Source organism: Hemiscyllium ocellatum, unplaced genomic scaffold, assembly GCF_020745735.1.
Source record: "Hemiscyllium ocellatum isolate sHemOce1 unplaced genomic scaffold, sHemOce1.pat.X.cur. scaffold_543_pat_ctg1, whole genome shotgun sequence".
Lineage (NCBI taxonomy): Eukaryota > Metazoa > Chordata > Chondrichthyes > Orectolobiformes > Hemiscylliidae > Hemiscyllium > Hemiscyllium ocellatum.
Window position 1 is genome coordinate 391244 of NW_026869108.1, and position 15343 is coordinate 406586.

At 59.5% G+C, this 15343-nt stretch overlaps 1 protein-coding gene across 1 annotated transcript in view; it reads right to left on the reverse strand.

The window, feature by feature from the left end:
* Positions 1–10498: 10498 nt before the first annotated feature.
* LOC132813928 (neural cell adhesion molecule L1.2-like) overlaps positions 10499–15343 on the reverse strand; it is a 15571-nt gene continuing 10726 nt past the window's right edge. Inside the window, exon 7 of the mRNA XM_060823311.1 lies at positions 10499–11690. Coding sequence (XP_060679294.1) covers positions 11453–11690 — 238 coding nt within the window. The 3' untranslated portion in view covers positions 10499–11452. The remainder of the gene's footprint in view (positions 11691–15343) is intronic.

The following is a 15343-nucleotide window of genomic DNA, read 5'->3' on the forward strand; positions in this document are numbered from 1 at the left end:
CCACAGCCCCCACTCCCTCAGCATTGACCCTCCCACAGCGCACACTCCCTCAGCACTGACCCACCCACAGCACTGACCCTCCCACAGCGCCCACTCCCTCAACACTGACCCTCAGTAGCTCTGATGCCTCTCAAGTGTTGTTTGAGCTGCCCCCGTCCAGGGCAAGTGGGGAGTATTCCCTCCCCCTCCCTGACTCGGGCCTTGTCGATGGTGGGACAGGGCTTTGGGGGGAGGGGAGTTACTCACTGCTGGATTCCCAGCCTCTGACCCGATGGTGGGACAGGGCTTTGGGGAGAGAGTCAGGAGGGGAGTTACTCACTGCAGGATTCCCAGCCTCTGACCTGCTCCTGTAGCCGCTGGATTGATATGGGGCTGGGTCCGGGTCAGTTTCTGCTCAACGGTAACCCCCAGGATGTTGATAGTGGGGGGGAGGGGGGATTCAGTGATGGTAACGCCATTGAACGTCAAGGGGGCGATGGTTAGATTCTCTCTCTTGTTGGAGACGGTAACCCCCAGGATGTTGATAGTGGGGGGAGGGGGGATTCAGTGATGGTAACGCCATTGAACGTCAAGGGGGCGATGGTTAGATTCTCTCTCTTGTTGGAGACGGTAACCCCCAGGATGTTGATAGTGGGGGGAGGGGGATTCAGTGACGGTAACGATACCTGGAATGTATGGACAGGGAATGCAGTATTCAGTCACCTGAAGTGGGGAGGTGTGGAGCGGTCTCCCGCAGGGAGCTGACGCACTGCGATACAGTGCAGCAGTGTCAATGATCCCTTCCCTCAGCGCAGCCTGTGGCCCTGTCTCTGTGTTGGGTTCGATCCTGCGGTGGGGAATTCGGAGGCGATTGTGCCAATAGGCAAGGTGGCTACACACAGAGAGCAGGGGTTCATCCTCAGAGCGGATGTGGATGGGGAAAGTGTCAGGGTGTGTGTGTTACTGACTGTCACTCACTTTGGTCCCTCTCCCCATCCCCTCCTCCAGCCCCTACACCCCCTCCCTATCTCCGTCCCCTCCTCCAGCCCCTACACACCCTCCCGATCCCCTCCAGACTCTGACAAATCATCTCAGCCTGGAATATAACCCCTCGATTCCCCCTTCCTGATTAAACCCCTCGGCCTGGAATATAACCCCTCGATTCCCCCTTCCTGATTAAACCCCTCGGCCTGGAATATAACCCCTCGATTCCCCCTTCCTGATTAAACCCCTCGGCCTGGAATATAACCCCTCGATTCCCCCTTCCTGATTAAACCCCTCGGCCTGGAATATAACCCCTCGATTCCCCCTTCCTGATTAAACCCCTCGGCCTGGAATATAACCCCTCGGTTCCCCCTTCCTGATTAAACCCCTCGGCCTGGAATATAACCCCCCGATTCCCCCTTCCTGATTAAACCCCTCGGCCTGGAATATACCCCCTCGATTCCCCCTTCCTGATTAAACCCCTCGGCCTGGAATATAACCCCTCGGGTATATGGTGTGTGGTGTGGAATCCCCCACAGATTCCCTCCTCTCAGAAAGCGAAGGTCACCAATCTCTCCTCCTGAGCCAGACCCTCCATCCCCAGGGATCGGCCAAGGGAACTTTCCCGTTACTTCCCTGATGTCAGTCCCTCACAGCGTTGAAACGTGGTCCCAAATGCGTTCCCCGACTTCCAGAACCCCCCCATTCCCTGTGAAATAAAGACCAGCATTCCATGGTCATTCCCGATTACCCACTGAACTCGGGATGATCCCTTTTACACAGATGCGGACTCCCAACTCCCTCTGTCCCGTACATTTCTGCCGTCCTTCTCCAGTTAAATAATATTCTGCTCCTCTCACCTTCTGGCCAAGTGCATTTTCCCGTCACCAGCCTCTGGCGATGGGAGTCACTATAACGTTATCCATCAACGTCGCGGCTTAGACTGACAATTAATCTGCAGGATGAAGGTGTGAACAAGGTGTTGGGTATGCTGTCCTTTGTTGGTCAGGAGGCGGGAGGTCACGTTGCGGCTGTATCGGTGAGGCCGCTTTGGGAATACCGCGTTCGATTCTGGTCTCCCCGCTACAGGAAGGATGTTGGGAAAGGGTTTGAGCTACAGGGAGGGGCTGGATAGGCCGGGGGCTGTTTTCCCCGGAGCGTCGGAGGCTGAGGGGTGACCTTATAGAGGTTTATAAAATCATGAGGGACATGGATAGTGTAAATAGACAAGGTCTTTTCCCCCTTGGGGTGGGGGAGCCCAGAACTAGAGGTTTATAAAATCATGAGGGGGGACATGGATAGGGTTGACCATCCCACAGCACCCGCTCCCTCAACACTGACCCTCCCACAGCACCCACTCACTCAGCGCTGGCCCTTCCACAGCGCCCGCTCCCTCATCACTGACCCTCCCTCAGCACTGACCCTCCCTCAACACTAACCCTCCCTCAGCACTGACCCTCCCACAGCGCCCAGTCCCTCAGCACTGACCCTCCCACAGCACCCGCTCCCTCAGCACTGACCCTCCCCCAGCCCCCACTCCCTCAGCACTGACCCTCCCACAACACTAACCCTCCCTCAGCACTGACCCTCCCACAGCACCCACACCCTCAGCACTGACCCTCCCTCAGCACCCGCTCCCTAAGCACTGACCCTCCCCCAGCACCCGCTCCCTCAGCACTGACCCTCCCACAGCGTCCAGTCCCTCAGCACTGACCCTCCCACAGCCCCCACTCCCTCAGCACTGACCCTCCCACAGCACCCGCTCCCTCAGCACTGATCCTCAGTATCTCTGATGCCTCTGGAGTGTTGTCGGAGCTGCCCCTGTCCCGGGCGAGTGGGGAGTATTCCCTCCCCCTCCCTGACTCGGGCCTTGTCGATGGTGGGACAGGGCTTTGGGGGGAGTCAGGAGGGGAGTTACTCGCTGCAGGATTCCCAGCCTCTGACCCGATGGTGGGAGGGTCAGGAGGGGAGTTACTCGCTGCAGGATTCCCAGCCTCTGACCCGATGGTGGGAGGGTCAGGAGGGGAGTTACTCGCTGCAGGATTCCCAGCCTCTGACCCGATGGTGGGAGAGTCAGGAGGGGAGTTACTCGCTGCAGGATTCCCAGCCTCTGACCCGATGGTGGGAGAGTCAGGAGGGGAGTTACTCGCTGCAGGATTCCCAGCCTCTGACCTGCTCCTGTAGCCGCTGGATTGATATGGGGCTGGGTCCGGGTCAGTTTCTGGTCAACGGTAACCCCCAGGATGTTGATAGTTGGGGGGGAGGGGGGATTCAGTGATGGTAACGCCATTGAACATCGAGGGGGCGATGGTTAGATTCTCTCTCTCTTGTTGGAGACGGTAACCCCCAGGATGTTGATAGTGGTGGGGGGGGGGATTCAGTGATGGTAACGCCATTGAACGTCAAGGGGGCGATGGTTAGATTCTCTCTCTCTTGTTGGAGACGGTAACCCCCAGGATGTTGATAGTGGGGGGAGGGGGGATTCAGTGACGGTAACGATACCTGGAATGTATGGACAGGGAATGCAGTATTCAGTCACCTGAAGTGGGGAGGTGTGGAGCGGTCTCCCGCAGGGAGCTGACGCACTGCGATACAGTGCAGCAGTGTCAATGATCCCTTCCCTCAGTGCAGCCTGTGGCCCTGTCTCTGTGTTGGGTTCGATCCTGCGGTGGGGAATTCGGAGGCGATTGTGCCAATAGGCAAGGTGGCTACACACAGAGAGCAGGGGTTCATCCTCAGAGCGGATGTGGATGGGGAAAGTGTCAGGGTGTGTGTGTTACTGACTGTCACTCACTTTGGTCCCTCTCCCCATCCCCTCCTCCAGCCCCTACACCCCCTCCCTATCTCCGTCCCCTCCTCCAGCCCCCTACACCCCCTCCCTATCCCCGTCCCTTCCTCCAGCCCCTACACCCCCTCCCTATCTCCGTCCCCTCCTCCAGCCCCTACACCTCCTCCCTATCCCCGTCCCCTCCTCCAGCCCCTACACCCCCTCCCTATCCCCATCCCCTCCTCCAGCCCCTACACCCCCTCCCTATCTCCGTCCCCTCCTCCAGCCCCTACACCCCCTCCCTATCTCCGTCCCCTCCTCCAGCCCCTACACCCCCTCCCTATCTCTGTCCCCTCCTCCATCCCCTACTCCCCCTCCCTATCCCCGTCCCCTCCCCCAGCCCCTCCCTATCCCCGTATCCTCCTCCAGCCCCTACACCCCCTCACGATCCCCATCCAGACTCTGACAAATCATCTCAGCCTGGAATATAACCCCTCGATTCCCCCTTCCTGATTAAACCCCTCGGCCTGGAATATAACCCCTCGATTCCCCCTTCCTCATTAAACCCCTCGGCCTGGAATGTAACCCCTCGATTCCCCCTTCCTGATTAAACCCCTCGGCCTGGAATATAACCCCTCGATTCCCCCTTCCTGATTAAACCCCTCGGCCTGGAATGTAACCCCTCGATTCCCCCTTCCTCATTAAACCCCTCGGCCTGGAATATAACCCCTCGATTCCCCCTTCCTGATTAAACCCCTCGGCCTGGAATATAACCCCTCGATCCCCCCTTCCTGATTAAACCCCTCGGCCTGGAATATAACCCCTCGATTCCCCCTTCCTGATTAAACCCCTCGGCCTGGAATATAACCCCTCGATTCCCCCTTCCTGATTAAACCCCTCGGCCTGGAATATAACCCCTCGGGTATATGGTGTGTGGTGTGGAATCCCCCACAGATTCCCTCCTCTCAGAAAGCGAAGGTCACCAATCTCTCCTCCTGAGCCAGACCCTCCATCCCCAGGGATCGGCCAAGGGAACTTTCCCGTTACTTCCCTGATCTCAGTCCCTCACAGCGTTGAAACGTGGTCCCAAATGCGTTCCCCGACTTCCAGAATCCCCCCATTCCCTGTGAAATAAAGACCAGCATTCCATCGTCATTCCCGATTACCCACTGAACTCGGGATGATCCCTTTTACACAGATGCGGACTCCCAACTCCCTCTGTCCCGTACATTTCTGCCGTCCTTCTCCAGTTAAATAATATTCTGCTCCTCTCACCTTCTGGCCAAGTGCATTTTCCCGTCACCAGCCTCTGGCGATGGGAGTCACTATAACGTTATCCATCAACGTCGCGGCTTAGACTGACAATTAATCTGCAGGATGAAGGTGTGAACAAGGTGTTGGGTATGCTGTCCTTTGTTGGTCAGGAGGCGGGAGGTCACGTTGTGGCTGTATCGGTGAGGCCGGTTTGGGAATACCGCGTTCGATTCTGGTCTCCTCGCTACAGGAAGGATGTTGGGAAAGGGTTTAAGCTACAGGGAGGGGCTGGATAGGCCGGAGGCTGTTTTCCCCGGAGTGTCGGAGGCTGAGGGGTGACCTTATAGAGGTTTATAAAATCATGAGGGTAATGGATAGGGTAAATAGACAAGGTCTTTTCCCCCTTGGGGTGGGGGAGCCCAGAACTAGTGGGTTATAAAATCATGAGGGGGGCGCATGAATAGGGTTGACCATCCCACAGCACCTTCTCCCTCAGCACTGACCCTCCCACAGCACCCACTCCCTCAGCACTGACCCTCCTACAGCACCCACTCCCTCAGCACTGACCCTCCCTCAGCACCCACTCCCTCAGCACCGACCCTCCCACAGCACCTTCTCCCTCAGCACTGTCCCTCCCTCAGCACCCACTCCCTCAGCGCTGACCCTCCCACAGCCCCCACTCCCTCAGCATTGACCCTCCCACAGCGCACACTCCCTCAGCACTGACCCACCCACAGCACTGACCCTCCCACAGCGCCCACTCCCTCAACACTGACCCTCAGTAGCTCTGATGCCTCTCAAGTGTTGTTTGAGCTGCCCCCGTCCAGGGCAAGTGGGGAGTATTCCCTCCCCCTCCCTGACTCGGGCCTTGTCGATGGTGGGACAGGGCTTTGGGGGGAGGGGAGTTACTCGCTGCAGGATTCCCAGCCTCTGACCCGATGGTGGGACAGGGCTTTGGGGAGAGAGTCAGGAGGGGAGTTACTCACTGCTGGATTCCCAGCCTCTGACCCGATGGTGGGACAGGGCTTTGGGGAGAGAGTCAGGAGGGGAGTTACTCACTGCAGGATTCCCAGCCTCTGACCTGCTCCTGTAGCCGCTGGATTGATATGGGGCTGGGTCCGGGTCAGTTTCTGCTCAACGGTAACCCCCAGGATGTTGATAGTGGGGGGAGGGAGATTCAGTGATGGTAACGCCATTGAACGCCAAGGGGGCGATGGTTAAATTCTCTCTCTTGTTGGAGACGGTAACCCCCAGGATGTTGATAGTGGGGGGAGGGAGATTCAGTGATGGTAACGCCATTGAACGCCAAGGGGGCGATGGTTAAATTCTCTCTCTTGTTGGAGACGGTAACCCCCAGGATGTTGATAGTGGGGGGAGGGGGGATTCAGTGATGGTAACGCCATTGAACGTCAAGGGGGCGATGGTTAGATTCTCTCTCTTGTTGGAGACGGTAACCCCCAGGATGTTGATAGTGGGGGGAGGGGGGATTCAGTGATGGTAACGCCATTGAACGTCAAGGGGGCGATGGTTAGATTCTCTCTCTTGTTGGAGACGGTAACCCCCAGGATGTTGATAGTGGGGGGAGGGGGGATTCAGTGACGGTAACGATCCCTGGAATGTATGGACAGGGAATGCAGTATTCAGTCACCTGAAGTGGGGAGGTGTGGAGCGGTCTCCCGCAGGGAGCTGACGCACTGCGATACAGTGCAGCAGTGTCAGTGATACCTTCCCTCAGTGCAGCCTGTGGCCCTGTCTCTGTGTTGGGTTCGATCCTGTGGTGGGGAATTCGGAGGCGATTGTGCCAATAGGCAAGGTGGCTACACACAGAGAGCAGGGGTTCATCCTCAGAGCGGATGTGGATGGGGAAAGTGTCAGGGTGTGTGTGTTACTGACTGTCACTCACTTTGGTCCCTCTCCCCATCCCCTCCTCCAGCCCCTACACCCCCTCCCTATCTCCGTCCCCTCCTCCAGCCCATACACCCCCTCCCTATGTCCGTCCCCTCCTCCAGCCCCGACACCCCTTTCCTATCCCCGTCCCTTCCTCCAGCCCCTACACCCCCTCCCTATCTCCGTCCCCTCCTCCAGCCCCTACACCTCCTCCCTATCCCCGTCCCCTCCTCCAGCCCCTACACCCCCTCCCTATCCCCATCCCCTCCTCCAGCCCCTACACCCCCTCCCTATCTCCGTCCCCTCCTCCAGCCCCTACACCCCCTCCCTATCTCCGTCCCCTCCTCCAGCCCCTACACCCCCTCCCTATCTCTGTCCCCTCCTCCATCCCCTACTCCCCCTCCCTATCCCCGTCCCCTCCCCCAGCCCCTCCCTATCCCCGTATCCTCCTCCAGCCCCTACACCCCCTCACGATCCCCATCCAGACTCTGACAAATCATCTCAGCCTGGAATATAACCCCTCGATTCCCCCTTCCGGATTAAACCCCTCGGCCTGGAATATAACCCCCTCGATTCCCCCTTCCTGATTAAACCCCTCGGCCTGGAATATAACCCCTCGATTCCCCCTTCCTGATTAAACCCCTCGGCCTGGAATATAACCCCTCGATTCCCCCTTCCTGATTAAACCCCTCGGCCTGGAATATAACCCCTCGGTTCCCCCTTCCTGATTAAACCCCTCGGCCTGGAATATAACCCCTCGATTCCCCCTTCCTGATTAAACCCCTCGGCCTGGAATATAATCCCTCGGGTATATGGTGTGTGGTGTGGAATCCCCCACAGATTCCCTCCTCTCAGAAAGCGAAGGTCACCAATCTCTCCTCCTGAGCCAGACCCTCCATCCCCAGGGATCGGCCAAGGGAACTTTCCCGTTACTTCCCTGATGTCAGTCCCTCACAGCGTTGAAACGTGGTCCCAAATGCGTTCCCCGACTTCCAGAACCCCCCCATTCCCTGTGAAATAAAGACCAGCATTCCATCGTCATTCCCGATTACCCACTGAACTCGGGATGATCCCTTTTACACAGATGCGGACTCCCAACTCCCTCTGTCCCGTACATTTCTGCCGTCCTTCTCCAGTTAAATAATATTCTGCTCCTCTCACCTTCTGGCCAAGTGCATTTTCCCGTCACCAGCCTCTGGCGATGGGAGTCACTATAACGTTATCCATCAACGTCGCGGCTTAGACTGACAATTAATCTGCAGGATGAAGGTGTGAACAAGGTGTTGGGTATGCTGTCCTTTGTTGGTCAGGAGGCGGGAGGTCACGTTGCGGCTGTATCGGTGAGGCCGCTTTGGGAATACCGCGTTCGATTCTGGTCTCCCCGCTGCAGGAAGGATGTTGGGAAAGGGTTTGAGCTACAGGGAGAGGCTGGATAGGCCGGGGGCTGTTTTCCCCGGAGCGTCGGAGGCTGAGGGGTGACCTTATAGAGGTTTATAAAATCATGAGGGGGACATGGATAGGGTAAATATACAAGGCCTTTTCCCCCTTGGGGTGGGGGTGCCCAGAACTAGAGGGGTATAAAATCATGAGCGGGGGGGGGGGGGGGGGGGGGACATGGATAGGGTAAATAGACACGGTCTTTTCCCCCTGGGGTGTGGGAGCCCAGAACTAGAGGGGGGTAGGTTTAAGGTGAGAGGGGGGAAAGAGACCCGAGGGGTAACTTTTTCCCCAGTGGGTGGTGCGTGTGTGGAACGAGCTGCCAGAGGAAGTGGTGGGGGCTGGTACAATGACAACATTTAAAAGGATGGGGGGGGGGGACATGGATAGGAAGGGTTTAGGGGGAGATGGGGCCAAGGGCTGGGGAACGGGGGCACTGGGTTAAGTTAGGGTATCTGGGTCAGCACGGACGGGGTGGGCCGAAGGGCCTGTTTCTGTGCCGTACATCTCTTGTCACTCTAAGCCAAGTTTTAAATCACTGGTTCTTGTACAGAGATTGAGAGAGAGAGAGAGAGAGAGAGAGGGATAGAGTGAGAGGGGGAGAGAGAGAGAGACGGAAAGAGAGAGAGAGAGAAAGGGGGAGAGAGAGAGGGATAGAGAGAGAGAGAGGGGGAGAGGGATATTCAGCAAGTGAAGAAATAACTGGACACAGAATGTGAGTCAGCCTCCTGTTTAATAGTGCCCAGGGTATAATATTTCACATTACAGAAATTTACATCGTGAGGAACTGGTTTAGATCAGAGCGGGGGATAGGCTGTGGAAATTAAACAGAGGGGTGTGGAAATGTGGGTTATCCAAGCCTCAGTGTAGTCAGTGTCAGAGATGGACTGGGCTTCAGTCTCAGCGAGAGCAGGACAGGGAGCCACGGACAGTACAGGGAGCCCCGGGCAGTACAGAGAGCCCGGACAGTACAGAGAGCCCGGACAGTACAGGGAGCCCAGGGCAGCACAGAGAGCCCGGGCAGTACAGAGAGCCCAGGGCAGTACAGAGAGCCTGGACAGTACAGGGAGCCCGGACAGTACAGTGAGCCCGGACAGTACAGGGAGCCTGGACAGTACAGGCAGACTGAGTACAGCTCCCACCCAACGCACTGTCAACACCATCCCGAAACAGTGCTCCAGTCACAGGGTCAGACAAATATCAGCTCTCAGCACACCGAGGGAGGGGGTCTGAGTCTGTGATTCCCCCACACGGTGACGGGACGGGGGTCTGTGTCTGTGATTCCCCCACACGGTGACGGGACGGGGGTCTGTGTCGGTGATTCCCCCACACGGTGACGGGACGGGGGTCTGTGATTCCCCCACACGGTGACGGGACAGGGGTCTGTGTCTGTGATTCCCCCACACGGTGATGGGACGGGGGTCTGTGATCCCCCCACACGGTGACGGGACGGGGGTCTGTGTCTGTGATTCCCCCACACGGTGACGGGACGGGGGTCTGAGTCTGTGATTCCCCCACACGGTGACGGGACGGGGGTCTGTGTCTGTGATTCCCCCACACGGTGACGGGTCGGGGGTCTGTGTCTGTGATTCCCCCACACAGTGACGGGACGGGGGTCCGTGTCTGTGATTCCCCCACACGGTGACGGGACGGGGGTCCGTGTCTGTGACTCCCCCACACGGTGACGGGACGGGGGTCTGTGTCTGTGATTCCCCCACACGGTGACGGGTCGGGGGTCTGTGTCTGTGATTCCCCCACACGGTGACGGGACGGGGGTCTGCGATTCCTGAACACTTGGCCCCTCGATCAGTTCTGGCCAAAGCGAGGAAAAGTTAGGCCTGTATTTTCACGTCGGCTCCTCTCCCTGGGACTGGACGCTGCTTTGCGGCCTGGGAATTTAGGGGATGGGGTAAGAAGTCTAGACTAGGTGCTAGTACAAACAAGACCATGGTCTGGAAGGCAGGAGGGGAGGGGAGTTCGATAGTGAGGTGGGGAGTATTTACAGGGGGCACTGTACACGCGCACACTGACAGGAAATGAGAGACAGTACACACAGAGACTGACAGCAGAACTGGGAGAGTCCGGCCTAGGGACAGCAGGAGACATCGGCGCATGCAACGCACCTCCCACCCTAACCCTCCCACCCTCCCCAACACCCACCCTCCAAATCCCTCCGTCCCACCAGCAATGTGGGGCTCATGTGAAGGGAGGGCACTGCTCCCCTGAACCCCCCCCCCCCCAGGGACAGGGGGTTAGATACAGGGTAACGCTCCCTCTACACCGTCCCCCCACTCCCAGGGACAGGGGGTTAGATACAGAGTAAAGCTCCCTCTACACCGTCCCTGACTCCCAGGGACAGGGGGTTAGATACAGGGTAAAGCTCCCTCTACACTGTCCCCCACTCCCAGGGACAGGGGGTTAGATACAGGGTGAAGCTCCCTCTACACTGTCCCCCACTCCCAGGGACAGGGGGTTAGATATAGAGTGAAGCTCCCTCTACACCGTCCCCTCACTCCCAGGGACAGGGGGTTAGATACAGAGTAAAGCTCCCTCTACACTGTCCCCCACTCCCAGGGACAGGGGGTTAGATACAGAGTAAAGCTCCCTCTACACTGTCCCCCCACTCCCACGGACAGGGGGTTAGATACAGAGGAAAGCTCCCTCTACACCGTCCCCCAGTTCCGACTGTGCCCGGGTTAGTGGGACGGCGGTGGGCTGAGCTAATCAGGGAGTGGGGGGGTGTGTGTGTGGATCGGTGCTGTTCCCCCACACTCTTCCCCCCCCGGGCGGGTGGAACTGGCCGGTGTCCGTTCTGTCCACCCCCACCACCATGTGGGGGAGGGGGGGAGGGGAATTTCCCCGCGGTTCCCAACCCCCCGCCTGCCCTCCCTCTCCCCGAACCCGACGTAACGTGGGCTGGGGGAAGGAGTCACGTGGGAGGGCCTGTGAAAGCGAGCGTCCCGGGGACGGGGTGAGGGGTGGGGGGGAAAGGTTTGGGGGGGGGGGGGGGGGTGATGGGTCGAGGAGGGGTCGAAGTACAAAAGGGGGGGAATTTGGCAACGCCGCGCCAGACAGGGGGTGCCAAGCGAGGCTAGGGCCCCGGGGTACCGCGCCTCAGCGTTCCACCCCCCACCCACCCCGCGGCTAATCCAGGGTTATGTCCACGTTGACGGGGGAGTTGCCCGAGCTGCCGTCCGGCCCAGGCCCCTCGCGGTCCTCCCTCTTGCCGCTGTACTGGCCGATGAACGAGCCGTCCTCGTTGAAGCGCATGTCGACGCTGCCCCCGTACTCCACCAGGCTGTCGTCGCTGCCCAGGGGCTTGATCTGCTCGTCCAGCGACGGCTGGCTCCCTTCGAAAGGCTTCTCCTCGGGGTCATTGTCACTGGGCGCAGCCAAGGGGGGGGGGGGTCAGAGAGTGAGAAACGAGGCTACACAACGTTCTCCCTCCACGCGCCCCCCCCTCCCCTCAAAACACGGTAACACAAGCCCACTCTACACCCCCCTACTCTGTCCTGGGTCAGGCCTCGTCTCCCTGCTCCTAGTGAGGCCTAGGGCCTCGTCTCCCTGCTCCTAGTGAGGCCTAGGGCCTAGTCTCCCTGCTCCTAGTGAGGACTGGGGCCCGGTCTCCCTGCTCCATGTGAGGCCTCGGGCCCGGTCTCCCTGCTCCATGTGAGGCCTCGGGCCTGGTCTCTCTGCGGAGTGGGGCTGGTCTCCCTGCGGAGTGGGACCTGGTCTCCCTGTGGAGTGAGGCCTCAGGCCTGGTCTCCCTGCGGAGTGGGGCCTGGTCTCCCTGTGGAGTGAGGCCTCGGGCCTGGTCTCCCTGCGGAGTGGGGCCTGGTCTCCCTGCAGAGTGAGGCCGCGGGCCTGGTCTCCCTGCGGAGTGAGGCCTCGGGCCTGGTCTCCCTGCGGAGTGGGGCCTGGTCTCCCTGCGGAGTGAGGCCTCGGGCCTGGTCTCCCTGCGGAGTGAGGCCTCGGGCCTGGTCACCCTGCGGAGTGGGGCCTCGGGCCTCGTCTCCCTGCGTAGTGGGGCCTGGTCTCCCTGCGGAGTGAGGCCTCGGGCCTGGTCTCCCAGCGGAATGGGGCCTGGTCTCCCTGCGGAGTGAGGCCTCGGGCCTGGTCTCCCTGCGGAGTGAGGCCTCGGGCCTGGTCTCCCTGCGGAGTGGGGCCTCGGGCCTGGTCTTCCTGCGGAGTGGGGCCTCGGGCCTGGTCTCCCTGCGGAGTGGGGCCCCGGGCCTGGTCTCCCTGCGGAGTGAGGCCCCGGGCCTGGTCTCCCTGCGGAGTGAGGCCTCGGGCCTGGTCTCTCTGCGGATGAGGCCTCGGGCCTGGTCTCTCTGCGGAGTGGGGCCTCGGGCCTGGTCTCCCTGCGGAGTGGGGCCTCGGGCCTGGTCTCCCTGTGGAGTGGGGACTCGGGCCTGGTCTCCCTGTACAGTGGGGCCTCGGTCCTGGTCTCCCTGCGGAGTGGAGCCTCGGGCCTGGTCTCCCTGCGGAGTGGGGCCTGGTTTCCCTGCGGAGTGATGCCTCGGGCCTGGTCTCTCTGCGGAGTGGAGCCTCGGGCCTGGTCTCCCTGTGGAGTGAGGACTCGGGCCTGGTCTCCCTGTGGAGTGAGGACTCGAGCCTGGTCTCTCTGCGGAGTGGGGCCTGGTCTCCCTGTGGAGTGAGGACTCGAGCCTGGTCTCCCTGTGGAGTGAGGACTCGAGCCTGGTCTCTCTGCGGAGTGGGGCCTGGTCTCCCTGTGGAGTGAGGACTCGAGCCTGGTCTCTCTGCGGAGTGGGGCCTGGTCTCCCTGCGGAGTGAGGCCTCGGGCCTGGTCTCTCTGCGGAGTGGAGCCTCGGGCCTGGTCTCCCTGTGGAGTGAGGACTCGGGCCTGGTCTCCCTGTGGAGTGAGGACTCGGGCCTGGTCTCCCTGTGGAGTGAGGACTCGAGCCTGGTCTCTCTGCGGAGTGGGGCCTGGTCTCCCTGCGGAGTGAGGCCTCGGGCCTGGTCTCCCTGTGGAGTGGGGCCTCGGGCCTGGTCTCCCTGCGGAGTGAGGCCTCGGGCCTGATCTCCCTACGGAGTGAAGCCTCGGGCCTGGTCTCCCTGCGGAGTGAGGCCTCGGGCCTGGTCTCCCTGCAGAGCGAGGTCTCGGGCCTGGTCTCCCTGTACAGTGAGGCCTTGGGCCTGGTCTCCCTGTACAGTGAGGCCTCGGGCCTGGTCTCCCTACCCTGTGGGAGCCTCAGCAGACTCACACACAGAGTATACAGTTGTGAAGAGCACTCACGCACGCGCGCGCGCGCGCACACACACACGTACGCACGCGCGCGCACACACACGCGTGCGCGCACACACATATGCAAGCACACACACTCACACACACATACCGCGCACACGCACACACACACGCGGTCTTACCTCTCCAGGGATCTGATTGACACGGGAAAGCATGACAAGAAAAACAGAAAGCAAGTGTGAGATTTACTTGGTCTGTACTGACACTGAGAACGAGCCCACAGCAAACACAGCCGTCTGTGTGTGGGTGTGTGTGTGGGGGGTGTGTGTGTGTGTGTGGGGGGGAGTGGAAGGGGGTGTGTGTGTGTGTGTGTGTGGGGGGGAGTGGAAGGGTGTATGTGTGTGTGTGTGTGTGTGTGTGGGGGGGAGTGGAAGGGTGTGTGTGTGAGAGTGGAAGGGTGTGTGTGTGTGTGTGTGGGAGTGGAAGGGTGTGTGTGTGTGTGTAAGGGTGTGTGTGTGGGGGAGTGGAAGGGTGTGTGTGTGTGGGAGTGGAAGGGTGTGTGTGTGTGTGTAAGGGTGTGTGTGTGGGGGAGTGGAAGGGTGTGTGTGTGTGTGGGAGTGGAAGAGTGTGTGTGTGTGTGTAAGGGTGTGTGTGTGGGGGAGTGGAAGGGTGTGTGTGTGTGTGTGGGAGTGGAAGGGTGTGTGTGTGTGTAAGGGTGTGTGTGTGGGGGAGTGGAAGGGTGTGTGTGTGTGTGTGTGGGGGAGTGGAAGGGTGTGTGTGTGTGTAAGGGTGTGTGTGTTTGTGTGGAAGGGCGTGTGTGTGTGTGGGGGGGAAGGGTGTGTGTTTGTGTGTGGAAGGGCGTGTGTTTGAGCAGGAGGGTCTGTATTTGTGTGGAAGGGCGTGTATTTGAGCAGGAGGGTTTGTGTTTGTGTGGAAGGGCGTGTGTTTGATCAGGAGGGTCTGTGTTTGTGTGGAAGGGCGTGTGTTTGAGCAGGAGGGTTTGTGTTTGTGTGGAAGGGCGTGTGTTTGATCAGGAGGGTCTGTGTTTGTGTGGAAGGGCGTGTGTTTGAGCGGGAGGGTCTTTGTTTCTGTGGAAGGGCATGTGTTTGAGCGGGAGGGCCTGTGTTTCTGTGGAAGGGCCTGTGTTTGATCAGGAGGGTCTGTGTTTCTGTGGAAGGGCGTGTGTTTGAGCGGGAGGGTCTGTGTTTGTGCGGGAGGGTCTGTGTTTGTGTGGAAGGGCGTGTGTTTGATCAGGAGGGCCTGTGTTTGTGTGGAAGGGCGTGTGTTTGAGCAGGAGGGTTTGTGTTTGTGTGGAAGGGCGTGTGTTTGATCAGGAGGATCTGTGTTTGTGTGGAAGGGTGTGTGTTTGATCAGGATGGCCTGTGTTTGTGTGGAAGGGCATGTGTTTGAACAGGAGGGCCTGTGTTTGTGTGGAAGGGCGTGTGTTTGAGCAGAAGGGTCTGTGTTTGTGTGGAAGGGCGTGTGTTTGAGCGGGAGGGTCTGTGTTTGTGTGGAAGGGCGTGTGTTTGAGCAGAAGGGTCTGTGTTTGTGTGGAAGGGCGTGTGTTTGAGCAGAAGGGTCTGTGTTTGTGTGGAAGGGCATGTGTTTGAGCGGGAGGGCCTGTGTTTGTGTGGAAGGGTGTGTGTTTGAGCGGGAGGGTCTGTGTTTGTGTGGAAGGGTGTGTGTTTGATCAGGAGGGCCTGTGTTTGTGTGGAAGGGCGTGTGTTTGATCAGGAGGGTCTGTGTTTGTGTGGAAGGGCGTGTGTTTGAGCAGGAGGGTCTGTGTTTGTGTGGAAGGGCGTGTGTTTGAGCAGGAGGGTTTGTGTTTG